Source organism: Chiloscyllium plagiosum, chromosome 30 (assembly GCF_004010195.1).
Source record: "Chiloscyllium plagiosum isolate BGI_BamShark_2017 chromosome 30, ASM401019v2, whole genome shotgun sequence".
Taxonomy (NCBI): Eukaryota; Metazoa; Chordata; class Chondrichthyes; order Orectolobiformes; family Hemiscylliidae; genus Chiloscyllium; species Chiloscyllium plagiosum.
In genome coordinates this window covers 4956254-4982847 of record NC_057739.1, presented here as the reverse complement: position 1 = coordinate 4982847, position 26594 = coordinate 4956254, and the positions used below count along the sequence as shown (strand labels likewise).

Sequence of the window (26594 nt, the reverse complement as noted above, 5' to 3'; positions counted from 1 at the left end):
GCAGGGGAAGGTGCCGGGAGTGGAGGTTGGGTTGGTGGGGGGTGTGGATCTGACGAGGGAGTCGCAGAGGGAGTAGTCTTTCTGGAACGCTGATAGGAGTGGGGAGGGAAATATATCCCTGGTGGTGGAGTCTGTTTGGAGGTGGGGAAATGACGAAGGATGATGCGATGTATCTGGAAGTTGGTGGGGTGGTAGGTGAGGACCAGTGGGGTTCTGTCCTGGTGGCGATTGGAAGGGCGGGGTTCAAGGGCGGAGGAGCGGGAAGTGGAGGTGATGTGGTGGAGAGCATCGTCAACCACGTCTGAGGGGAAATTAGGGTCTTTGAAGAAGGAGGCCATCTAGGTTGTTCGGTATTGGAATTGGTCCTCCTGGGAGCAGATGCGGCGAAGGCGAAGGAATTGGGAATATGGGATGGCGTTTTTACAGGGTGGGAGGAGGTGTAATCTTGGTAGCTGTGGGAGTCAGTCGGTTTATAGTAAATGTCTGTGTTGAGTCGGTCATCCGAGATAGAAATGCATTGAGCACAGAAGTTGGGATGTCATGTTACAGCTGTGCAGGACATTAGTGAGGCCACTTTTAGAGTACTGCATAAAAATCTGGTCTTCACACAATAGGAAGGATGTTATTAAACTGGAGAGGACGCAGGAAAGATTTACAAGGATGTTACTGAGACCGGAGGGTTTGAGTTATAAGAAGAGGCTAGATGGGCAGGGTCTTTTTTCCCTGGAGTCTGGGAGACTGAGGGGTGACCCTGTAGAGGCTTATAAAATCTTGAGGGATATAGATAAGATGAAATGCCAAGGTATTTTCCCCAGGATCGGGGAGTCCAAAACTAGAGGACACAGGTTAAAACTGAGAGGGGAAATATTTAAAAGGGACCTAAAGGACAACTTTTTCACACAGAGGTTGGTGTGTGTATGGATCGAGGTGCAACAGGAAGTGATGGAGGGTGGTAATATTACTACATATAAAAGACATTTGGATGGGTATGTGAATAGGAAGGGTTTGGAGGGATATGGACCAAATGCTGGCAAATTGGTCTTTTTTTTATGATAGCTGGTTGTTTTGGACAAGTTAGATCGAAGTGTCTGTTTCAGTGCTGTATGGCATATTCTAAGACTCTATGATCTTCAGACTGTGTCCATCTAGTTAAGGGGAACATAATTTCTGCTTTTACCTTTTTGGGCCCTGAAATCATTTATACATGTCAGTTAGATCATTCTTATTCTTCAATGCTGGAGAACACAGGCCAGTCTCCAAATTCTTTCTCACAGGACAATCCCGCAATCCCAATATTAAGAATCTGCCAGGCCTGTCCAGCCTATATGTGACTGCAGACCCAAAGCAATGTGATTGACTGTGAATTGCTCTCTGAAATGACCTGATTCAGACTTGTTGGACACTTAGCCTGGGGACCACAATTCTCATGGATCCAATATGGCCCATCAGATATTGTTCAAAATACAAGAAGTGCAAGTGGATTGATTGCCAACATGAAGATCTTTGGACCAAGCAGTGAGCTGAAGTATCCGTTCTGAGGGAGTTGTTGAGAATTCTCAGAATCCAGTTTGCTGGCAGTGGGTGATAGGATGGGTAGCTGCATAGAAATAAAGTGAGAGGTGCAGTTAACAAGTTCATTAACAAGCAATAATTCTCCTTAATTGGCAAGCTGAAACTTTATTGCTGGAACAGCACAGCAGGTCAGGCAGCATCTAGGGAACAGAAGATTCGACGTTTCGGGCACATGCCCTTCTTCAGGAAGAAGGGCATGTGCCCAAAACGTCGAATCTTCAGGAAGAAGGGCATGTGCCCGAAACGTCGAATCTTCTGTTCCCTAGATGCTGCCTGACCTGCTGTGCTGTTCCAGCAATAAAGTTTCAGCTTTGATCTCCAGCGTCTGCAGACCTCACTTTCTCCTCCTTAATTGGCAACTCAAGCTCCCTGGAGAGAATCTCACCTCAATGCCAGGTTAAAGACGTTTAGTTAAAGAAGTTAAAATGTTTTGTTAAAGAAGTTAAAAAGTTTAGTTAAGGAATGTAATGAGTTGTTCCAACTTCAAGATGGGTCTTGCTAGGCATCTCATACAATTCAGCCACATTTCCTGCCATACCCCCATATCGTTCAGGCTCCAGTAAGATTCTGCCTTCTGTGTTGTTGTAAATGGTGATGTGACGTACCTGTAACCTGGAGACTGCCAGAGCCTTGCTGACACCAGATATTCTCCCCATATGATGTGTTGCTGTGCCTCAATGTTCTGGAATCTACCAGACTCTTTGCCCACTTCTCAGCTTTCTCACTGATTGCTGGGTTCAGGGTCAGTGGCCCCGCTCCATGTTTCGCTCGATATTCATTCACCGATTTCAACAACTGTGCAGCAAAGCCTTGCCCTGAACAAAAGAGATGGACTGTGACTGAGGATTGCACAATGTTCTGAATTTGAGTCAGATTGGATTTGAAACGTTACGTCTGTGAACCCACTGCAGATGCTGCCAGACCTGCTGAGTTTCTCCAGCACTTTGTGTTTTTATTCCTTGTACTCGGTCTCCAAGTCAATGTTTCCTCTAAACCACAGACCTGCGATCAGCAAATTTCCACAAGGGTCACACACGAGCCAGCTCCTTTGTGTTTGGTGTGGGGCTGTATGAAAATACTATAGGGGGCTCAGACAAATCACCCACAAACTGCGAACATGTTATAGAGTGCATTAAGCCAATCCCATACCTGAGTCATTCTGGTTGGGTTGCTGTCCTATAGCAAACATTGCTGACATTTGCAACTTGTTTTTAACTCTGAAGCGATAGGGGTGCAATACAGACCCTAGATATTTTAAGTGGTGGAGAGCTGCCTGGAACTGGTGTGAAGGAGAACAGTGGCTTCTGACAGACAAGGACAGTCCCTGACTTCCAAGTAGCTGGCCGGATTTTGGGAATGGTTAGAGTCTCGGAAAAATTATGTTCCTCCTGACTCCCCTGAAGTTTCAAATTTACTGGACCTAATAGGGTCTCTTTTATCTGCTTCTGCTTCATGAGAATGATCATTGTCCTGCCCCACTCTCTCACAGTCTCCCCTCTCAGGAGCCCTGTCAAACAATGCACCAGGGTCATATCTGATGCAATAGGACACAATTTGCAAACATTATGAGGCTTCAGCCTATTTGAGGTGGATATTTAATCCAACAGCAAAGTTAAAACCGGAAACGTTGGGAATGTTGCTTATCTCCCAGTTTTTGCTGAGGTAGGATAGTGAAACTCTACTCATTTCACATCTTTTACAGAAGGCAAGAATTAGACAATGAGGTTTGGCCAGTCAGGCTTGATGAAGATCTCTCTCCTTGGGCTGACCCTCTTTCAACACTCTTCAAGAAGGATATACTAGGCAGAAGGGCCACAGCACGGATTCACCAGAATGATGCTGAGACTGAAAGGGTTAGACTGTATTCTGAAGACAGGTATTAGAAGCCAGTCTCATATACTCATGACATCAGAGTGATTTAATCAATGTCTTTAAAGTGATTGAGTAAGTAGATAGGGTAAACGGAGAGAGATTCTTTCCTCTATTACCGGCTGTATCCTTGTTCCGAGATGCCATGCTGATCCTGATCTTCCTGGAGCCTCTAAGAGATAACCTGCAGGGCAACAACAGTCAGACTGATAAAGAACATAGGATACAGGACATTGTTTCTACCACCACACACTTGGCTCTACCAATCAACCAGGTATATATCTGTCGCAAAATATTTTCACTCAATCCCAGCCACTTTAAATTGAATACTAATCTTAATTCTCAGACTGACTAGATCAGAGGTTTAACAGAAATCCAAACACATGTTACATTGGAGGAGAGAATGGTAGCTGTACCTAATACTGAGCATATTTGCAACAAATTGGCCTTATTTTCCGATATTATTTTCCAATACTAATTCTGATATTATTTCTTAGTGTTTGGCGTTTAAGGGATTGAATTAGTCACAGAGTCAAAGAGTTCATACAGCATGAAAATCACCCTTTAATTCATCCTCTCCATGCCAACCAGGGATGCCAAACTTAACTAGTCTCAGTTGCCTGTGTTTGGTCCATATCCCTTGAAGCAGTTTCTGTTCATGAACCTATCCAAATTTCTTTTAAATGTTATAATTGTATCCCCTTCTACCACTTCCTCAGGCAGCTCATTCCACACATGCATCACCCTCTATACACAAAGGTTGCCCCTCAGGTCCCTTTTAAATCTTTCCCCTCTCACTTTAAACCTATGTCGTCTAGTTTTGGACTCCCTTGTCCTTGGAAAGACCTTACCTATTCACCTTATTTATGGCCCTTATGATTTTATAAACCTCTATAACGTCACCCCTCAACCTCCATGACAAGAAGTCCCAGTCTATTCAGTTTCTCCTTATCACTCAAACAAAACACCTCCTCCATGATAATCCTCAACACCAAGGCTGCAAACTCAGCTCCTTACTATATTCCTTATATACTCATGTCTGTGTGGCTAAATTCCATCCTAACTTCATCTACATGTTTGCTGATGATACCACCGTTGTAAGTTGAATCTCAAACAATGACAAGACAGAATACAGGAAATACTTGGTAGCATTGTATAAAGATGATAATCCCTACCCCGACTTCAGGCAGCATGAGGTGGGAGGCATGCCCCTGTTTGCATCAGTTTTGCCGTGGCGGAGATGGTCGAGAGCATCAAGTTCCTAGGATTGACAATCACCAACAATTGCCAGCTAGTGCCAACAATCACCAACCAGACCCACATAGGCACCAGCGACATTGGTAGGAAGAAAAGTGGGGATCTAAGGCAGAAATTTAGGGAGCTAGGGTGGAAGCTTAGAGCTGGAACAAACAGAGTTGTTATCTCTGGTTTGCTGCCTGTGCCACATGCTAGTGAAGTGAGGAACAGGGAGAGCGCGGAGCTGAACATATGGCTGCAGGAATGGTGCCAGACGGAGGGTTTTGGATTGTTGGATAATTGGAGCTCTTTTTGGGGAAGGTGGGACCTCTGCAAACAGAATGGGTCTTCACCTGAACCAGAACAGTACCAATATCCTGGGGGGGGGAGAAAATTTGGTAACGCTCTTTGGGTGGGTTTAAACTAATGCTGCAGGTGGATGGGAACCTGAGTTGTAGTTCCAGTGGACATGAGGTTGAGGGTAGTGAGGTCAGGGATAGGTTTACAAGGTCATGAGAGGGTACCAGCAATCAGGATGTTGGTTTGAAATGTGTGTACTTCAACACCAGGAGTATCTGGAATAAGGTGGGTGAACTTGCAGCATGGGTTTGTACCTGGGACTTCGATGTTGTGGCCATTTCAGAGAAATGGCTAGAGGAGGGACAGGAATGGTTGTTTCAGATTCCGGGATTTAGATGTTTCAGTAAGAACAGACAAGATGGCATTATAAGAAGGATGTGGAAGATTTGGAAAGGGTTCAGAGGAGATTTACTAGGATGTTGCCTGGTATGGAGGGAAGATCTTCCAAGGAAAGGCTGAGGGAACTGAGGCTGTTTTCTTTGGAGAGAAGAACTTTGAGAGATGACTTAATAGAGATGTACAAGATAATCAGAGCGTAAGATAGAGTGGACAGTGAGAGCCTTTTTCCTCAGATGGTGACAGCTAACATGAGGGGTCATAGCTTTAAGTTGAGGGGTGATAGATTTACGACAGATATCAGGGGTAGTTTCTTTACTCAGAGAGTAGTCGGGCCGTGGAACTGCCTACCTGAAACAATAGTAGACTTGCTGACAATAAGGGCGTTTAAATGGACCTTGGACATACATATGGATAATAATGGAACAGTGTCAGTTAGATGGGCATCAGATTAATTTCACTGATCGGTGCAACATCGAAGGCTGAAGGGCCTATACTGCGCTGTAACATTCTATGTTCTGTGTTCTACGATCTGTCCTGGTCCACCCACATTGACACTACAGCGAAGAAAGAAACCTCTACTTCCTCAGGAGATGAAGGAAATTTGGCATGTCCATAAAGACTGTTACCAATTTTTATAGATGTACTATGGAAAGCACTGTATCCAGATACATCATGGTTTGGTACGGATCTGCACTATCCAGGACTGTAAGAAACTACAGAGAGTTGTGAACACAGCCCAGTCCATCATGCAAACCAATCTTCTATCCATTAACTCCATCTATACTTCTCACTGCCTTGGAAAAGTAACAAACACTATCAAACCACCTTGGTTCTAATCTCTTTCAACCTCTTCCATCAGGCAGAAGATACAAAGGTTTAAACACACGTGCTAACAGATTCAAGAACAGCTTCTTCCTCGCTGTTATTAGACTTCTGAATGGATCTCTCAAATTCTAAATCCAGTGTTGATCTCACTCTTTCTGCACCTTCTCTGCAGTCCTAAAATTGTATTCCTTGCCCTATTCTATTACCCTAATGCCCTTTGTATGGTATGATCTGCCTATACTACACACAAAACAAAACGTTTCACTGTACTGAGGTACATATAACAATAATCATTCAAATCAAGGAAAAAAAACCTTCCAGTCCAGGCAACAAGCTTGTAACTATTTTCTGCACCCTTTCTAGTTTAACAACATTGTTGCTATTGTAGGGAGACTATAATTGAACTCCATATTCCAAAAGTGACCTCACCTATGTCCTGTACAGCCACAATATGACATCCCAACTCCTTCACTCAATGCTCACTTGAAACACAAAGAGATTGTTTAAATTCACGCAAACTCTGGAAGTGCTGTGCATCTACAAAGAGGATGCAGAGGCATTGGAAAATGTGCAAAAATGTTCACAATGTGATGAGATTAGATTGATTGTTAAACAACCATTTCTCTGGCTAAGGAGAGTTTGGCGGGGGGGAGGGGCGCGTGATCTGATGGGGATTTTAAAAAAATTATGAAAGGGTTTGATAGGGTAGGTTTAGAGAAAAGTTTCCATTTGTTGGGAAAACTAGAACCAACATTCATAAGTATAATACAAATGAATTCTATAAGAGATGCAGCCACGATTTCTGTTTGCAAGAATTGTTAGCATTGGATATTTGATACTCTTCAATTACTTGAGGTGAATAGCATAGAAATTTTTAAAAGAAAGTCAGGCATGCATGGGAAAAACGAATTAAAAATAAGAGGTAAGATGAAGTAGACTTTTGTTCACAATACAAACTAGACCAACTACAATAGCCAGTTTCTGTGCTTCACAGTCTGGATACTTTTGTGCACCTGTATGCACATTCCTACCCTTCTCAAGCTTCTTGTGCTGTCAAAGAAAGATCAGCTAGTTAAATTGTCAGGATCTTCCCTTCGTGAATCTATCTTGGTTGTTTGGATGCCCCAGGACTTCATCATTGTTACTTGTATACTGGATTAAAAAAATGGTAAACTTATTTAGTATCTTAGAAAGTTGTGTAGGGGTTGTTCTGTCTTCACCTGATCCCACATTCAGATTAGATTAGATTACAGTGTGGAAACAGGCCCTTCGGCTCAACAAGTCCACACCGACCCGCCGAAGCGAAACCCACCCATACCCCTACATTTACCCCTTATCTAACACTACGGGCAATTTAGTATGGCCAATTCACCTGACCCTGCACATCTTTGGACTGTGGGAGGAAACTGCCATACTCAACCTGGTTTCTTTCTTTCCCTTTGTTTTGACATGCTCTTTGCATTCCTTTTGGCATTGAACCTGACTTAATTAGGTGCCATTTTCCTTCATAGCTTTACTGCCCCCTTTCTCACTCTTCACAAATTTTTTGACAGTCATGTTTAAATGACACATTAATCTTATTGCTTAAAGCCTCACCCACCTTTAATTCAAGATCACTCAGAATTAATATCAAGACGTTGGCTCGTTTAGAAAATGATTCACAAAACAGTATTCTATTAACTCTGTAAACCCCTCATGTCACACCAGGAGAGCTTGTAGCAGCTGCTGGCTGCTAAAACACAGAGAGATTTGCTAACTTGGCCAAAGAGCAAGGGATGCTGGGTATATTGGCCAAGTAAAACGCTGAAATCACAAAACCCACACACCAGACACAGTGCAAATGCAGCAGTCACATGCTAATAGCATTAGCATAATGTAAAAAGCAACAATTATCCTTGACAGACATGCCCCTACCAAAATATCCACCAAACAAAGGAGGACCCAAACAGAAAGGTACCGGGTCTTGTTACACAAATAAATAAACAGTAGCATGCTATCCAAATGATTAACTCTGGTTTCAAACGAATAAGTGTATCTTGCTGATTGGCCTGAACTATAGAAAGTTCCAGAAAACCATCCAAAAATATATAAAAATAAGACAAATCTCTCTTGAATCTTCTGGAGGCCTTCCAAGGAGACCAGCATGGCAAAAGGCAGAGACCAGCTAACCATCCAAAGGATGAGAGAGAGAGAGAAAGGGAGAGAAAGCAGTTTCGCAGATCCAGAGCCACAGTCAGAGAGAGTGCGACTGCATAAATCTACAAGAGACTCGTTAAGTATTGTAACTTTTAAGGGACTGAATAGGAATGGATATAGTATTAAAGGTTTTTGTAACTTGTCTCCTAATAAAGTTGGGACTGTTTTGCACTGGTACCGGCTTGTGTTCGTAGTGATTTGATTGCTTCAGGATTGTAGGACACCTGGGAAAATTAATTCATGACATTCCGGTCGGAGTTGTCCGACGTTTTAAGGAGAGACGAGACAACAAGCAGTTAGCGTTCCAATCAGTTTCTGGTGTCGTTGGGTAATTTTTGCAATGTCTTCTTTAATTTGACCCATTGCTCTAGGAGCTGAAAAATGAGTTGCTGGAAAAGCGCAGCAGGTCAGGCAGCATCCAAGGAGCAGGAGAATCGACGTTTCGGGCATGAGCCCTTCTTCAGGAATCTGAAGGCATTCCTGAAGAAGGGCTCATGCCCGAAACGTCGATTCTCCTGCTTCTTGGATGCTGCCTGACCTGCTGCGCTTTTCCAGCAACACATTTTCAGCCTGATCTCCAGCATCTGCAGTCCTCACTTTCCACTGTTCTAGGACAAGGCTTTCATCTGGAGGGTTAGAGCAAAACCCAGTAATAACTTGCCTTTCCTACAATCGCTTAATTTTATCCAAAACAAATGAGTATGTTGCTTCCTTCTTTATTATCCTCTTTTAATTGCACTTCAGTGCTGATGTTTTAAAAAAACAAGCAATACCAACTCTTTTTCTGCTGATATGGTCACTTCCAAACAATATTTATTCCAGGGGAGAAAGTGAGGAAAGCAGATGCTGGAGATTAGAGTCGAGACTGTAGTGCTGGGAAAGCACAGCAGGTCAGGCAGCATCCAAGGAGCAGGGGAATTGTTGTTTTGGGCATAAGCCCTTCATCAGGAATTCCTGACAACTGTGGAAAATTCCTCCACAGCAGCTGAGGACAACCCACAGCGTTCTAAAACAATCTGAGAACTTTTTAAACAAAATAATTTATAACTTTCTAAACAAAATATTAAATTTCCAACTGGCCAATATTTATGGATCCGTTGAATTATTCCAGGATCCAGATGTGGATCAGAAATTTACCAAAAATTAATCAGTTCTTCCTTGTGGCATCAATGGACCAAGTTTATTTGAAATCCTTCCATTAGTTTTTGAGATATATTGTTTACAGACAAACCAGGGACCAAAAAAAAATTACATCTACACACTATTGGTGCCAAAGGTAATCAGGAGAGGCCCAAAGAGAAATAATTAAGATACATGAAACAAATTCAAAAGAGAGTGAGATTTTTCTGTAGCTCCCATTCAACTTGGAGTAAGCAACTTCTGACCACAGTGACATTGTACAAAAGCACGTTGGTAATTGGTTAGTGTTTAATGCTTTTTTTTGGTCTTGACTTGAATAAACAGTAGGTAATCTAATTAGGTTTCAAAACCATCCACCTAAATTTAACAAGCAATGTATTTGGACTGTAGTATGTGGAAGTTCATGGATAAAATAATTGCCATATTCCCCACTTCCTTTATTTGATTCTTACATGGGATGTGGACGTCACTGTCAACACCAGCATTTTTTTGTGATGATGCTGCCCCTGTTATGTCATCCGTAGGTTTTTTCTTCAAAAGGGGTCGTAAAGGCAATGGAACGTTTGGCAGAATCTGCCTAAGTCAACAATCAGACGAGGTCTTTAAGTTTTTTTTTAGAACAGTTATACAATGAAAGGGGAGCAGCCAGTTCTCCCATTCGAGATTTTTCCTAGTTTGGTTTAGTTTTAGCAAGCAGTCAGAAAAAACACTTTTGGGGAGCTAAAGAAGCAGTTACAGTGAAAAGAGGCTCCGTACTTCAAGAGAAGTCTTGACTGAACTTTCCCTTTAAAATCTCTCCTGCCTATAAGAATCTGCATTTGAATTCACCTTTTGTTAAGGGGTATGTTGATGGGATGTTGTGAGAATTAGAACAGCCCCTTTGTTAAGTTGCAACAGAGTCAGTTAGAGTTGTCAAATAAGTTAAGTTATACTAAATTTTGTTTTCCTTTGTTTGTGTTTCATCCATAGTATTTAAATAAATTCTGTTTTTTGTTTAAAGCTGAGTAGTTTGAACAGCTGCATCGCTCCTGGAATATCCACTTTACATTGGCCTAAAAAAATTTAGCTGAGCTAGCTTCTTGAAACATTTTGAGAGGGTCTGGCCTGGTCCATAACATTATGCCCTTGAACTGAGTGACCATGTCAAAAGGCAGAAATCTTTATTATTCATTCCTGGGATGAGGGCATCTCTGGGTAGGCCATCATTTATTGCCCATTCCTACTCGGCTTGAAATGTTAACTCTCAGTTTTCTCCACGGATGCTGCCAGACTTGCTGAGCTTTTCCAGCAATTTCTATTTTTGTCTTTGATTTACAGCATCTACAGTTCTTTCAGATTTTATTTAAGAGTCAACACCATTGCTGTGGGTCTGAGTCACATGTAGTCACATAAGGACAGCAGTTTTTTTCCCTAAAGGGCATTAGTGAACTAGGTGGGTTTTTCCCAACAATTGACTATGGAATTGTGGTCAGCATTAGACTCCTAATTCCAGGTGACTCACCAGGGACCTGGGCTCAATTCTGGCCTCAGCTGACTGTCTGTGTGGAGTTTGCACAATTCTCTCCATGTTTGTGCAGGTTTCCTCCCACACTCCAAAGATGTGCAGGTTAGGTGAATTGACCATACTAAATTATCCATAGGGTTCAGGGACATGTAGGTGCATTAGTCAGGGGTAAATGTAGAGTAATAAGGTAGGGGAATGGGTCTTGGTGGGTTACTCTTCAGAGGATCAAATGGCCTGTTTCCACACTGTAGGGATTCTATGACTTTTATTGAATTCAAATTCTGCCATCTGCTGCAGTGGGATTCAAACCAAAGTCCCCCAGAACATTACCTGGGTCCCTGGATTAACAGACCAGCTATAATACCACTCAGCCATTACCTCCCCTGTGAAAAAAAGAGTTATTGCTGAGATTATGGAGTCAAATGTAACCTATACAGGTAATAATGGCTGATTCCCTTCCCTAAAGGACGTTAATGAACCAGATGAGTTTTTACAGCAATCAATGATAGTTATCTTGGTCACCATCAGTGGGACCAGTATGGTATTCCAGATTTACTAATTGAATTCAAACTCCATCCAATGGTGTGATGAAATTTTTGTCCCAGAGCATTAACCTTGGCCTCTCAGTTCTTAGTTGAGTGATATTACCACTGTACCACCATTCTGAGGATGGAAGTGGAGGAGCTGGTGTTGGACTAGGGTGGGCAAAGTTAAAAATCACACAACACCTGGTTTATTTGGAAATATGAGCTTTTGGAGCACTGCGCCTTCATCAGGTACCTGTGGAGCAGGATCATAAGACACAGAATTTACAAAAAAGATCTCAGTGCCATGTAACTGAAGGTTTGTTCAATATATCCTTTCATTTGCATGACACTGAGATCTTTTGCTATAAATATTGTGTCTAATGATCCTGCTCCACAGCTACCTGACGAAGGAGCAGTGCTCTGAAAGCTAGCACTTCCAAATAAACCTGTTGGACAATAACCTGATGTTGTGTTATTTTTAATTCTGAGGATTGCCATTGCTCTCTGTCAGTCCGGTCAGAATCATTCAACAGGAATGTGAATTAAAAATACTTTGAAACAAAAGTGTTTGAGAGAAATTTCTGTGTTTTAAAAAATATCTACAACACAGTCATACTCAAGGAGAAAAGCACAATTTGAGGAGAATGAGAATGTGATCAGGAGAGGTGGTGATGAAGGTCCAACAAATACCCCTCCTGCTCAACAGATACAATGTAGGACAGGGAGACAGTTTACGTGAGAACATAAGAACTAGGAGCAGGAGTAGCATCCGAGGAGCAGTAAAATCGACATTTCGGGCAAAAGCCCTTCATCAGGAATTCCTGATAAAGGGCTTTTGCCCGAAACGTCGATTTTACTGCTCCTCGGATGCTGCCTGAACTGCTGTGCTTTTCCAGCACCACTCTAATCTAAACTCTGGTTTCCAGCATCTGCAGTCATTGTTTTTACCTGGGAGCAGGAACAGGCCATTTGGCCTGTTGAGCCTGCTCCACCATTCAATAAGATCATGGCTGAACTTTTCGTGGTCTCAGGTCCACCTACCTGCCTGCTCACCATAACCCTTAATTCCTTTACTGGTCAAAAATATATCTATTTTTTCTTAATTCAATGAGGAACCTTCAACTGCTTCACTAGACAGGGAATTCCACAGGTTCACAACTCTTTGGGTGAAAACATTTCTCCTCAACTCAGTCCTAAATGTGCTCCCCTTCATTTTAATACTATACCCCTAGGTCTAGTTCACACACCAGTGGAAACAACCTCCTTGCTTTTATCTTTCTATTCCCTTCATAATTTCATATGTTCCAAAACATCCCCTCTCATTCTTCTAAATTCCAATGAGTATAGCCCCAGTCTACTCAAAAAGACAAACCTCCTAATGCAGGAATCAACATAGTTAACCTCCTCTGTATCCCCTCCTCAATTAAGGAGGAGGACAGTCACAATACAAACCAATGTCTTAGAAAACTATTCAATTGCGGGAGTGTGGGGCCAAGGGAAAATATAGCGGAATAGAAATGTGTTATTGATAAGGTATTGTCTAATTAGCTGCTTGGGCACGCAGAACTCAAATCTTGTTTGGAAAAGAGGCGACTTGCTAAAGATTTTCATCTTGCACTCATCAGGACAAATGAAAAAATGTCAAATTTCAAATTGTTAGAGTCCTTGTTGACTTTTCAGCATTTTTGCTTTATTCTCTTATCAATTTAACTTTGAACCTGTGAACTGGGAACTGCGTGCTAAAGATGTGGGTATCAGCTTATGTTAAAGAGAAAGCAGTGCAAACAAGCTTTTGTTTATTCATGAGGCAAGGCCTGATAGTTAATTGCAGATTGGTATCTGATCAAAAAAGGTTCTGCAGATGTTTCGTCACCAGAGAAGAGCATTATGGGTTTAAACAGATAGCAGAAGCTGGCTAATAACGGGATCCACGTGGGAATTATCTCCAGCAAATTTGTAAATGACTTTATGCTCAAGCAGATAGCAGGTGCTGAATGGTAACTGGGACTTTGTGAAAGAAATAGGATCAGTCTGTCACAGAATGGGGAGGGTATGAATTGGGTTTTGAACTGCGTTTTCTGTGAGAAAGAATCTGGCTGTCAGTACAACAGCATGAAGATTTGAAAGCTCCCTGCCTAACCTCTGGTAAGCTGCTCTTGGAAGCTCAGAGAATAGAAAGCTAAGATATAAGTGCTATGCCTTTATCCAAGGTGACCCAGACCAATGCCCTCAGAAAATCAACCATCAAAACATCAAGAAACAAAGATAGGCAGAGGAACATTTAGTGTTGAGGAAATGGGAAGGCTGCAGAAGAACATACTCAGGTTAAGAGAGTTGGCAAAGAAGTGGCAGATAGAATACAATGTGAGAAAGAGTGAGGAAGAGTGAGGAACTTCCGTAGGAAGATTAGAAGCACAGACTAATTCTTAAATGGGGAAAGACTTAGAAATTTGAAGCACCAAGGAACAGAGGAGTCCTAGTTCAGGATACTCTGAAGGTAAACATGCAGGTTCGGTGCAGTTAGGAAGTGCTAGCATTTAATTCAAGAGGGCTATAATACAAGAGTAGGGATGTACTGTTGAGACTGTATAAGGGTCGAAAAGTGTGGAGCTGCAAACACAGGGCATGTCAGGCAGCATCCAAGGAACAGGAGAATCGACGTTTTGGGCAAAAGCCCTTCCTCAGGAATAAGGAGGGAGGTGGGGAGAAGGGGGCTGAGAGATAAATTGGGTGGGGAGGGGGCTGGAGGAAGGTACCTTCCCAACTACTGTCCCTCCAGCCCCACGGCCCCTCTTAATTATCTCTCAGCCCTACCCACCACATTCCTGATGTAGGGCTTATGCCCGAAATGTTGAATCTGCTCCTCGGATCCTACCTGACCTTCTGTGCTTTACCAGTGCCACGTTTTTTTGACTCAGATCTCCAGCATCTGCAGTCCTCACTTTCTCTTGAGACTGCATTAGGCACTGGTCAGGCCGTATTTGAAATATTGTGAGTAGTTTTGAGCCCCATATCTAAGGAAGGATTTGCTGGCATTGGAGAGGGCCCAGAGGAGTATTACAAGAATGATCCTAAAGATGAAGGTCTTGTCATATGAGGAGCAGTTGAGGACTCTGGGTCTGTAGTTAATGGAGTTTAGAAGGACGGGGGAGATCTGATTGAAACTTACAGAATACTGAGAGTTCTGGATAGTGTGGAAAAGATGTTTATCACTAGCAAGAAAAACTAGAACCCAAGGGCACAGCCTCAGGGTGAAGGGGTGGTTCTTTAGAACTGAGATGGGAGGGAATTTCTTCAGCCAGATGGTGGTGAATCTATAGAACCCATTGCCACAGAAGACTGTTGAGGCCAAGTCATTGAGTGAATTTAAGACAGAGATAGATAAGTTCTTGAATGGTGAGGGGATCAAAGGTTACGGGAAAAAGGCAGGTAAATGGGGGTTAGAAACATATATGAATGTCACAGCAGACTCAATGGGCCGAAAAGACTAATTTTGTACCTCTATCTTATAGTCTCGTCTCATGGTCTTATCTATGTCTGGAACAACACATCATGAAAACCACTTACGTAATTGGGCCAGTTTTATTGTTTTCTTTGATTTATCCCTTAACTGTGTCTGTCTGTCTTTTGTGTGATTGGTCTGAAAACAAAGACTGTTGGTTTTAAAGTTTAGACCTATTAGATTACTTTATTGTTTAATTTTTGCTCTGAAAAAGTTACTATATTGTGAGTTAATTGTTAAGACTTTTGTTTAAGATCCAAACCATTGTCGAGAATTGATTATTTGCAGAGTCTGGGATTGGTTGTTCGAATGTCTAATTAGGAACTATTGGGATCAATTTTGAAGGTCTTTGAAGTTTTTAGTTTAACTGTATTGCGGATACAGAGGTAGAAAGGCTGGTTTGGACAAGCTGTCATGTCTCTGTGTAAAAAAAATGATAACAATTTAGATGACAGCAGAGAAAAAAGGATTCTGATTGTTTGGCAAGTTAATTCTGATCAGCCAAAGCATTGCTATTGAGAAAGCAATGGGGAGCTATAGTCACCGCAAACCCCTTGCACAGGGTAACATGATGGCTCAGTAGTTAGCACTGCTGCCTCATAGCACCAGTGACCCAGCTTCAATTCCAAACTCAGGTAAGTGTCTGTGTGGAGTTTGCAATTTCTTCCCATATCTGCGTGGGTTTCTTCTGGATACTCCGGTTTCCTAACATACTCTAGGAATGAACAGGCTAGGTGAGTTAGCCATGGTATATGTGGAGTAATGGGATAAGGTGGGATGCTGTTCAGAGGGTCAGTGCAGACTTGATGGGCCAAGTGGCCTCTTTCTGTACTGTAGGCATTCTATAAATAGATACCTTTCATAAAAAATCTACAGTGTGGAAGCAGGCCATTGGACCTTCAGAAGTGTGTTGCTTCTCGCAAATATACATGAGCCATGTTGCAACCTCAAGTGAATACCTTAAATTAGTTGTTCTTGTAGCTATTGGTACAGTCAGGCTTACTCAGTCAGCACAGTCAAATTGTAAAATCATATCTAACGGTAGGCAATTTGTTTTGTCGTTTGCAAGCACAGGCTGCTCGAGTACAGTCTGTTCACTGTCTGTTTGGAACATGCGTTACCATTTAGTCAGCCAATCATTGGGATTTACAGTGCACAAACATTCAGAGACTCTGTGTAAATGGAAGTTGCTGTTGTTTTTCACACAACACCAGGTTATGGTCCAACAGGTTTATTTGGAAGCACTAGCTAAGCAGCACTCCGAAAACTAGTGCTTCCAAATAAACCTGTTGGACTATAACCTGGTGTTGTGTAATTTTTAACTTTGTACACCCCAGTCCAACACCAGCGCCTCCATGTCATGGCTGTTGTCTTTGTTTTTATCAGGCTGAAGGATTTTCAGCAATGAATCAAACACCAATTAAGTCAAACTGGTTCTGCTTGTCTTAAACTTCCAACTTAGTGAATTACTGTCATGTGAGAAGAACAATTTTATATTCCACCCAGTTGTCTCTCAGAAGACCTGTGGAAAAAAGGGCCCAGCTGGGGGGCAATGGCAGTGAATATAGAGGAGAGTGTCTGGGGCTTCTGGAAGTCAAAGAGGGAGTTGGGGCTCATTTCCTTCAGGCTGTGGCAGAGGAAATATGATGGTGGCCCATTGCTACTCAATGGCGAATCTGTAGCCTAACCTCGTCCACTCACCTTTATTCCAAATCCCAGAAAACCCTTGAATACAAATTCAGGGCAGAAGTAGACCATTCACCCTTGAGTTTGCTCTGGGAGAGTTGACAGCCTGGTGGTATGATCACTGGACTGTTAATCCAGAAACTCAGGTAATATTCTGGGAACCAGGGTCTGAATCCCACCACGGCAGATTGGTGGAATTTGAATTCAACACAAATCTGGAATTGAGAGGTTAATTGTGACCATGAATCCATTATTTGGGGTGGGGGGTGGGGATCTCCGTCTGTCCTTTAGGGAAGGAAACTGTCATCCTTACCTGGTCTGGCCGACATATGACTCCAGAATCCAGATCCACAGCAACGTGGGAAATTAGGGACGGGCAATAAACGCTGGCCCAGCCAAAGATGCCCTCATTCCATGAATGAATTTAAAAAAACATTCAATTACATCACGGCTTGACTAGTAATGCATAATGGTCACCCATCTGAAATTGTGAATTGAGGTTTTTGCTTTTTAAAGAAGCAAGTTGTACTTTTGTATCACCTTTTGTACAAGTAAGTATTTCCCAGTTTCTCTCCTGAATGGCTTCTCTCCTAAAGGCTGCCAGGTCTTGGACATCCCTCCTAGCATATAAAGAGATTCTCTCTAACTACCTCACCAAATCCTTCCAAATTTCTAATAAACTGAATAAAATTACCATTTTATGTTCCAGGAAATACAAGCCAAGTTTGTCTTATCCCTCCTGTTAATCGCAGCGTCAGAACACTAGTAACATTCTGGTAAATCTGCACTGCCCTCCTACAGTGGCCAATATATCCTTTATAAGGTGAAATTTGGGTCAACCAGGACTTTGTATAGATGTATTAAAAACTTCTCCTTACATATTATGGCCCTCTAATTATAAAGAGATCTGTTTACATGCCCCCTGAATCTCTTTGGACCTTCACTGATCCTATACTTTACACAATTAAAGTATTACTCAGATTTAACCTTTTTTCAATCCAAACTATATTACCACACGCATGACTGATTTGAAATCCATCTTCTACAGAGTCACGTAATGTACCAATGTCTCTGTAATTTAATGCTTCTAATTACTCCACATAATATCCCAGCAACCTGTTCATTGGGAAACTTAGATACTTGCCAGTCAGCTATCTAAATCTTGAATAAATATTGTGAATAGCTGTGGGTCCAGATGAGATGCCTGCATGACACTAATAGTCATTTCCCTCCTCTTTGAGTATGCAGCCTGTTTCTATACTCTGCATTCTCACGAAGCCAGGTCAATAATTTGCCTGAGCTTTAATTATAGCTACCAGTCTCTTATGTGAGCCTTGTCAAATGTTGTTTTGCAAAGCGACATAAAATCACACCAACAATTTTTAGTTAGTTGCTTTAAAAACTGAATTACGATTGTTGGGGATGACCTAGCCTTCACAATCTATGTTGATTCTCGTTCCTCAGTCTGTGGGTGTGGAGGCTGAGGGATATGGGTCAATAAATAGCAATGGCAGCAATGGTGCAATGGAATGTGGGAAGGTGAAGGCATGTTGCCTCCAGGGGAACAAGAATTGAAAGACAGAACTTTTTAGCAGATGCTGTGGAATAGTGGTAATGTCACTGGATTAGTTATGTAATGGACTGGTTTAGTGCTTTGGAGTCCTGTGTTCAAATCCTGTCAGGGCAGTAGATGGAATTTAAATTCACTTAATTAATAAAAGCTAGTGCCAGTAATAGTGACTAATCACAATTGTTTTAAAAACCCATCTGGTTCACTAATGTCCGGTAGGGAAGGAATCTGCCGTCCTCACTTGGTCTGGCTTACATGTGACTCCAGACCCAGAGTTATGTGGTTAACTCTTGAGTGTCTGTGAATGAGCCACTCAGTTAGATCAAACTGTTCATGACAAGTCAAAGAGGAATGAAGGAGAATGTCCATTTCCAGTCCAAGCTGCAGGTGCTGCAGTGGTTCAAGAAAACAGCTGACAGCCATCTCGAGTAATGAGCAGAAAATACTGTGATGCTCACAACCTCATAAAAGAATGAATTAAGAAAATACGGAGAGCAAGGCATGTGAGGGTGAAAGCAATGGCAGCAAACCATTAATCAGGAACAGGGCAGGAAGGTTCAAGATGGACACGACAGTTACAGTCCAGTCTGTAGAACATTGGCCAGAGAGATGCAGTTGGTGCATTCATGCTAGCTACAGCAATACTTCACCACAACTATGGAATCTTCTGAGAGGGGTGGAAGAAATCAGAAACAAGCCAAGAGTCATTATGATTATACATTAATAGATTCTAACTTTCTGTATGATCTTGTCCCACTTGTTGCCCAGCTCCCACTTGAAAATGTCTGGATGCTCAGTGTCCATAACTGGGACACTGTTCCCTTGTTTCACTGTTTCACCTTGATACATTCAATGGAAATAATCTTTCACCCAGGTACATAATACAGCCATTTTATTTTGTAAATTCTGCACCAACTTTCCTTTAAGTCTACAATGGTCTGAGCTTATCAGACATAAACCACGACTTATTTTCGCAGCTTCAGTGTGTGTAGGCAAAGTACGCCATATGTGGTTTAACCAATAATAATAATCTCCTTTAATTTGTAATGAATAGTTTGATTAATACATTCCAATTATCTAAAACAGGTGAATCAACATGGAATTTTAAAAACTCTGTAAAAAATACATTCTGCCTACCTGTACTGATAAAGGATGAAAATCTTGAAGTATGTATTTCTGACACGAGAAGGACAGAGCAGGGGAACTGCTGAGACCTGAATAGCTGGAGCAGACTCGAAAAGGTGTCCTTTTATCAATCTTTCAAATTGGCAAGGCGGAAGCGAAATTGGAAAAAACACAGTTGAAGAGGAGGATCTATAAAAAGATCTGTTGAGGCAAGAACAGCAACAGCGAGGCAGAATTACTCAAACCACTTTAACCACTGAACATCAAATTCTGATAGGCTGAAGACCAGCTGCAGAGAATGTCTCTTTTTTACCCAATCAAACAGCCACAGCCTGAAGCTGTGCTTTTGATGCAATCAGTGATTCTGCGAACAGTGTCAGGCAGGATGCAGTACCACAGCACGTCAAGAACGCAGCACAGGTTCAGTGGTTAGCACTGCTGCCTCACAGTGCCAAGGACCCGGCTTCGATTCCAGCCTCGCGCGACTGTCTGTGTGGAGTTTGCACATTCACCACGTGTCTATGTAGGTTTCCTCTGGGTGCTGCAGTTTCCTCTCACAGTCCAAAGATGTGCAGATCAGGTGGGCAGTCCAAAGATTGCCAATAGTGTTCAAGGATGTGTAGGTTGGGTGCATTAGTCAGGGGTAAATATAAGATAATAGGGTAGGAGGAATGGGTCTGGGTGGGTTGCTCTTTAGAGTGTCGGTGTGGACTTATTGGGCCGAAGAGCCTGTTTCCACACTGTAGGGATTCTATGATCCTAGGAACAGAACTGGCTTGCCATAAATGTGCAGGTACAGATTTGTGTACAGTCCCACTGGTCTAAGGATTTGTGAGCTGACAGTCCTTTTGACTACAGGATTTTTGGTCAATGGACTTCCAGCTTAGACCAAAAAGATAAAAATCACCTCAATGCAGAAACACAGCAGACACTTGCTTGTTAAGTTTCTTTGAAGAACCGATATTAAGTTGCTAGATTTGTCTAGGTGCTCTTTCCCATTTGGATTAGAGTTAGTTTTAAAAAATTTATTCATTGGATGAGGGTAGCATTGGCCAGATTAACATTTATTGCCAACCCAGAGGGCAGTTAAGAGTCATCCCATTGCTGTGGGTCTGGAATCACGTAGGCCAAACCAGGTAAGGATGTCAGTGTCCTTCCCTAAAGGACATTAGTGAACCAAATGGGTTTTTCCCTAACAATTGACAATGGTTTCATGGTCAATATTAGACTCAATTCTTGTTTTTTTAACTGAATTCAAGTTTCACCATCTACCATGACAGGATTTGAAACCAGGTCCCCAGAACATTCCCTGGATTAGCACTCTAGCAAATAACACCACTGGACCATCACCTCCCCTTTGTTAGGGGTTCAAATCCTACTCCAGAATCTAGGCTGATACCCTGGAGCAACACTCTGATATCACTTTTCAATTAGAGTTGATGCAAAGACATGTTGAGGCATGCATGAGAAACACTCAAGAGATGTGAACTAGCTCTCAACAACTCCTCTGAAATTCAATTCAAGTCAAGTGAAGCCATTGTTTTTAATTTTGGTGTAATTGGAATCAGCCATTCCCTCTCTCTTCACATGAGTGAAGTTTGAAAAGAGTGAGGAGAGAGGTGGATGAAATAACTTCCCAGAGGCCAGTATTCCATTACAAACCTCCCTTTATTTAAAAATGCATAGCCTTTGACAATAGCGCTGCCTGTCACTGAGGCAGACATTCAGGGACCCAATATGCTTGATATTTACCCTTTTATGTCAGTCAGGGCTCCCTGATTAGACCAGATTAATAGCCCCAATCAGGGATCTGGCTGGCTAATCTTGTTACAATCCAACTGGCTAATCCTGTCACAATCACTACAGTGGACCTTCATTTTAAAAAGAGCGAGGAGACACTCACCTGGAGAAAATCATCAACCTCTCCCTCACCAAAATTCGGAAAGGCTGAGGAAAGTGATGTCAGCCCCAAGCAGAGAGCTGAATGATGGGAATTGGTTCTTGATGAGTTCTTGTAAATTAAAATACGAAAGAAAGTTTGCCAAAAATATGAAAACAGAAAAGTTTCTTCAGACTATTTAAAAAAAGGAAAAGAGTTAACAAAGTAAGTCTTGGTCCTGTAGAATATGAGTCTGGGAATTAATATTGAAGGGTGAGGAGATGGTAGACAGATTGAACAGATATTTCACATCGGTCTTCACTAGAGAGGGTACAATTAAGATACCGGAAATAGCTTAAATCAGGAATTGAAAGAGAGGGAGGAACACAAGAAATTTACAATGACCAGGGAAGTAGTGCTGAATAAATTGCTGGAACTGCGAGTTGACAAGTTCTTAGGTTCTGATGGATTCCATCCCAGGGTTTTACAAGAAGTAGGCAGTGGAATAGTTGATGCGATGCTTTTTATTTCATTGGATTCGGGCAAGCTTCCCTTAAAGCGGAAAGTAACAAATATAACTCCTTTATTCAAAAAGGGAAGGAGAAAGAAAACAGGAAGCTACAGGTCAGTTAGCTTAACATCCGTCAGAGAGAAAATGCTAGAAGGTCTTATTGAAGACATTATAACAGGACACTTGGGTAAGTTCAAGCTGATCAGGCAGAGGCAGCATGGGTTTGTCAAAGGTTAATCATGTTTAACTAGTTTATTAGAGAGGGAGAGGTTAAATAGGCTGGGGCATCGGAGGCTGACAGGTGACCTTATAGAAGTTTATAAAATCATGAGGGGCGTGGATAGGATAAATAGGCAAAGCCTTTTCCCTGGGGTGGGGGGAGTCCAGAACTAGAGGGCATAGGTTTAGGGTGAGAGGGAAAAGATATAAAAGGGGCAACTTTTTCACACAGAGGGTGGTACATGTGTGGAATGAGCTGCCAGAGGAAGTGGTGGAGGCTGGTACAATTGCAACATTTAAGAGGCATTTGGATGGGTATATGAATAGGAAGGGTTTGGAGGGATATGAGCCGGATGCTGGTAGGTCGGACTAGATTGGGTTGGGATATCTGGTTGGCATGGACGAGTTGGACCGAAGGTTCTGTTTCCGTGCTGTACATCTGTATGACTCTATGACTCTATAAATAATCTGTAGGTGTATTGTACTTAGACTTGTATAAGGTACTTGGCAAGGAGCCACATCAAAGGTATTGAGGAAAATAAAAGCTCATTGTGTTAGGGTAACATATTGGCATGGATAGAAGAAGGAATAAGTGAGGCTTTTTCAGGCTGGCAGGATGTCACGAGTGGTGTGCCATAGGGATGAGTGGTGGGGCACCAACTCTTTCCAATTTATATAAATGATTTGGATGAAGGGACCAGAATTATGGAGCCAAATTTGTTGATGACATAGAGATAGGTGGGAAAGTAAGTGTTGAAGAGGATGTAAGAGCCTACAAAGGGACATAAGTAGATTAAATGAGTTGATAATGATCTGGCAAATAGAGGGAGGAACACAAGAAGAAGGGCTTATGCCCGAAATGTCGATTCTCCTGCTCTTTGGATGCTGCCTGACCTGCTACGCTTTTCCAGCAACACATTTTTCAGATCTGGCAAATAAAGTAGTGTGGGAAAGTGTGAAATTTTCCATTTTGACAGAAGGAATAAAATATAATGGATAGAATGTTAATGTATTTGACGCAGTTCAGAGAGGATTTACGAGACTTAATACCTAGAATGAAGATTGTCTAATGAGGAAAGGCAGGACAGGTATTCTCTGGAGTTTGGTAAAGTTAGGAGAAACGTATTTGGAATTATACAAGATCCCGAGGGGACTTGACTTGATAGATGTGGAAAGGATGTGTCCTCTTTTGAGAGAATCTAGGACTGGGGTTATTGTTTAGAAAATAGGTTTTACTCATTTAAGACAGAAATTCGGATTTATTTCTCTCTGAAGGTTGTGAGTCTTTGGAATTCAATTCCCCAAAAGACAGTGAATGTGGACTTGTTAAATATTTTTTAGGAAGAGGTAGATAGATTCTAGATTACCAAGTGGATGAAAAATTATTGGTGATATACAGGAATATAGAGTTGAGGTTAAAATCAGATTACCCATGATCTTATTGAATGGTAGAACAGCTTCAAAGGACCAAATGGTCTACTCTTGTTCCTTGTTTGTATGGCTGTTTGTACTTTCGCCTGAAAGGAAAGGGTGTTTGAATTTGACAAAACATAATTCCAGCTAGTAGAGCAAGATCAACAAAATTGACTCTCAAAAAGAAGGCAGACTTACACAATGTCAGGGCTGTCCCAAGTGTTATGACATGGGGTAAACCCTCCTGCTTAATTTAAACCAGCAACGCAGAAAAGATTTATCCCGCGCAGTAATCTGTGAAAATTGAGAGACCAAGAACTATTTAAAGTAAAAATTAACAACTTTATTTCTTAAAGTATAGTGGAGAATAATTAATTAACAACTATTTACAACTCCTTCCTCTAGGAGAAAGTGAGGACTGCAGATGCTGGAGATCAGAGCTGAAAATGTGTTGCTGGAAAAGCGCAGCAGGTCAGGCAGCATCCAAGGAACAGGAGAATCGAAGGGCTTATGCCCGAAACGTCGATTCTCCTGTTCCTTGGATGCTGCCTGACCTGCTGCGCTTTTCCAGCAACACATTTTCAACTCCTTCCTCTAACCTATCTTTTACTTTCCCTTCTGTAATACTAATCTGATAAAACTCCCCAACGAAGAGTTACTGAAAAGATTCAAATTTCAAAACCAGCCAGCAGTTGAGTATTCTCTTTATCTTTCTTGGTAGATTTGCTGTCCAGATCAATGTTGATGTTTTTCTCTGTGCAAACTTCTTCTCTAGACAAGTACCTCTTAGAGAGTTCTGACTAGCAGCCAACATCTGTTGGTCTTTTGGCAGTTCTCTCTCAACTGTTCCAAGTTTTCCCGGTCTTATATCCCCCAAAGCATCGGATTGGGTCATGAGCTTTTAATATTGTCAATTTACTAAATTCAAACTTGATTGGAATTTGGTTTTTTTGGGGGGAATAATTTAAACTGATTCAAATTTGTTTTTGTCTCCAGGCAACCAGCTACCCTAGCTGCTGGACCACATGTTACATTGAATCTTATTCAGAACACTTGGTGCTGTCAGGTAGTTCTGATAGTTTTTAACTCTCTTAAGATGTACACCCACATCTTCATAACACCTCCCCCCTTGAGAAACAAATGAACCATTATAATGAAAAGATGGCTTCATTTTTTTTCTATACTTTAAACACATTATCCTAACATACCGATAACTTTAATCTAAGTTCACCTTAACTTCTTCCCATATGACTGTTTAAAAATAACATTATATAAATGCAAATCTCACAACTTTATCAGTTAAACCCGCGATAACGCATCTGCGATTACATTCTTACGACCCACACCATGTACGATTTTTAAATTAAAAGTCTGTAACATAAGACTCCAATGAAATAGTCTCATATTCTTGTGTTTAAAGGTTCTAAGAATATAAGAGGATTGTAATCCGTGTACACCACCATCTCTGACAGATTGTTCGTGACATGCACATTAAAATGTTGTAAGGTTAGCACTAAACTCAAGAGTTCTCTTTTGATCATGGAGTATTTCCTCTGGTGGATGTTGATCTTCTTCGAAAAGTAACCACCTGGCAGTTCAATCCCATCCTCATCCTCCTGTAGGAGCACAGCTCCAACTCCTGTGTCATTAGCATCATTGCGACTTTAAAAGGTTTCGCAAAGTTTGGTGTAGCTAAAACTGGTTTGGTGGTTATTATTGATTTTAAGTGATCAAATGCCTCCTGGCATTGTTCTGTCCACCAAAACGTTGTGTTCTTCTTACTAATCTATCCCACTCCTCAAGGACTTCTTCATTTTTTAAATCTATTTTTGAGTCACATCAAAATCTACATCATCTGGAATTAATTCCTCACTCTGTGGGGCAGTAATTAATACCAGTTCTGATTCTCTAGTTCTTTCTCTCTAGTATAATACGGTTTCAACATGTTCACTTGACATACCTGATACCTTCTTTTTCTATCTGCCATCTTTATTAAATAGTTCACCTGACTCAACTTTTTCTCAATTTGATAGGGACCATGGAACTTTACTTTGAAGGGATCTCCTGTCACTGGTAACAATACTAACACATCACCCCCTCAGGAAAACGTTTGAGTCTCAGAGCTTTTATCTGCCACCTGCTTCAATTTATACCGTGCCCTCTTTAGGTGCTGTTTAGCTAACTCACCTACTCGATTTAATCTCTCCCTCACTTCTGATCCATAATCTAAGTGTGAGATCTCTGACTTTGGTCCTGTCAATTTTTCTTTAATTTGTTTCAAAGGGCCTCTCACTTCTTGCCCGAATATTAACTCGAGGAGAGTGAACTGAGTAGATTCATTTGGGGCACCTCTAATGGTAAACAATACAAATGGGATATCTTTATCCCAATCATTCTGGTAATCCTGACAGTATGCTGTCAACATGGCCTTCAAGGTCTGATGACAATTCAGGATGATACGCATTGGATTTAAAGTGCTGTATACCTAAGCTATCCATAACCTCCTCAAACAGCCTAGCAGTAAAATGTGACCCTTGGTCCGACTGAATCTTTCTGGGTAGCCCATACTGTGTGAAGAAAGCTACTAACTCCTCTATTATCCTTTTTGCCTTGATACTCCGTAATGGAATTGCCTCCAAACATCTGGTAGACACATCCATTATGGTTAACAAGTACTGGTTACCACTTTTAGTTCTCGGGAAGGGACGTACACAATCAATTATAACCTGCGTGGAAGGTTTCCCAAATGCATGAATTGGCAGCAAAGGTGCTGGTTTTATTACCACCTGTGGTTTACCTACCATTTGGCATGTATGACACATTCAGCAAATGTTAACCACATCCTTGTACATTCCAGGCCAATAAAAATGTTTTTCTCCCATAGCCTGAGTCTTTCGTACCCATAGGTGACCTCCTACAGGTAGTTCATGTGCTACCCATACCATCTCCTGTCTGTGTGCTACCGACAACACAAGCTAGTGCACTTTGGCCTGTTTCTCCTCTGCACTAACCTGCCGTGGTCTCTATTTCCACCTTAGGATACTATCTTTCAGATAATAACTCTTCGGAATATTCTCTGCCTCCTTTTCGGAGTACGCGTCTACATATATATCTTTTATTG

At 41.7% G+C, this 26594-nt stretch overlaps 1 protein-coding gene across 1 annotated transcript in view; it reads right to left on the bottom strand.

Moving 5' to 3' along the window:
- glipr2 (GLI pathogenesis-related 2) overlaps positions 1 to 21383 on the bottom strand; it is a 64389-nt gene extending 43006 nt beyond the window's left edge. Inside the window, exons 1-4 of the mRNA XM_043719848.1 lie at positions 21355 to 21383; positions 19464 to 19652; positions 3561 to 3625; positions 2178 to 2387 (exon numbers count right to left, since the gene is read on the bottom strand). Of these exons, the coding sequence (XP_043575783.1) occupies positions 2178 to 2387; positions 3561 to 3625; positions 19464 to 19652; positions 21355 to 21368 (478 nt within the window). The 5' untranslated portion in view covers positions 21369 to 21383. The remainder of the gene's footprint in view (positions 1 to 2177; positions 2388 to 3560; positions 3626 to 19463; positions 19653 to 21354) is intronic.
- Positions 21384 to 26594: the final 5211 nt, after the last annotated feature.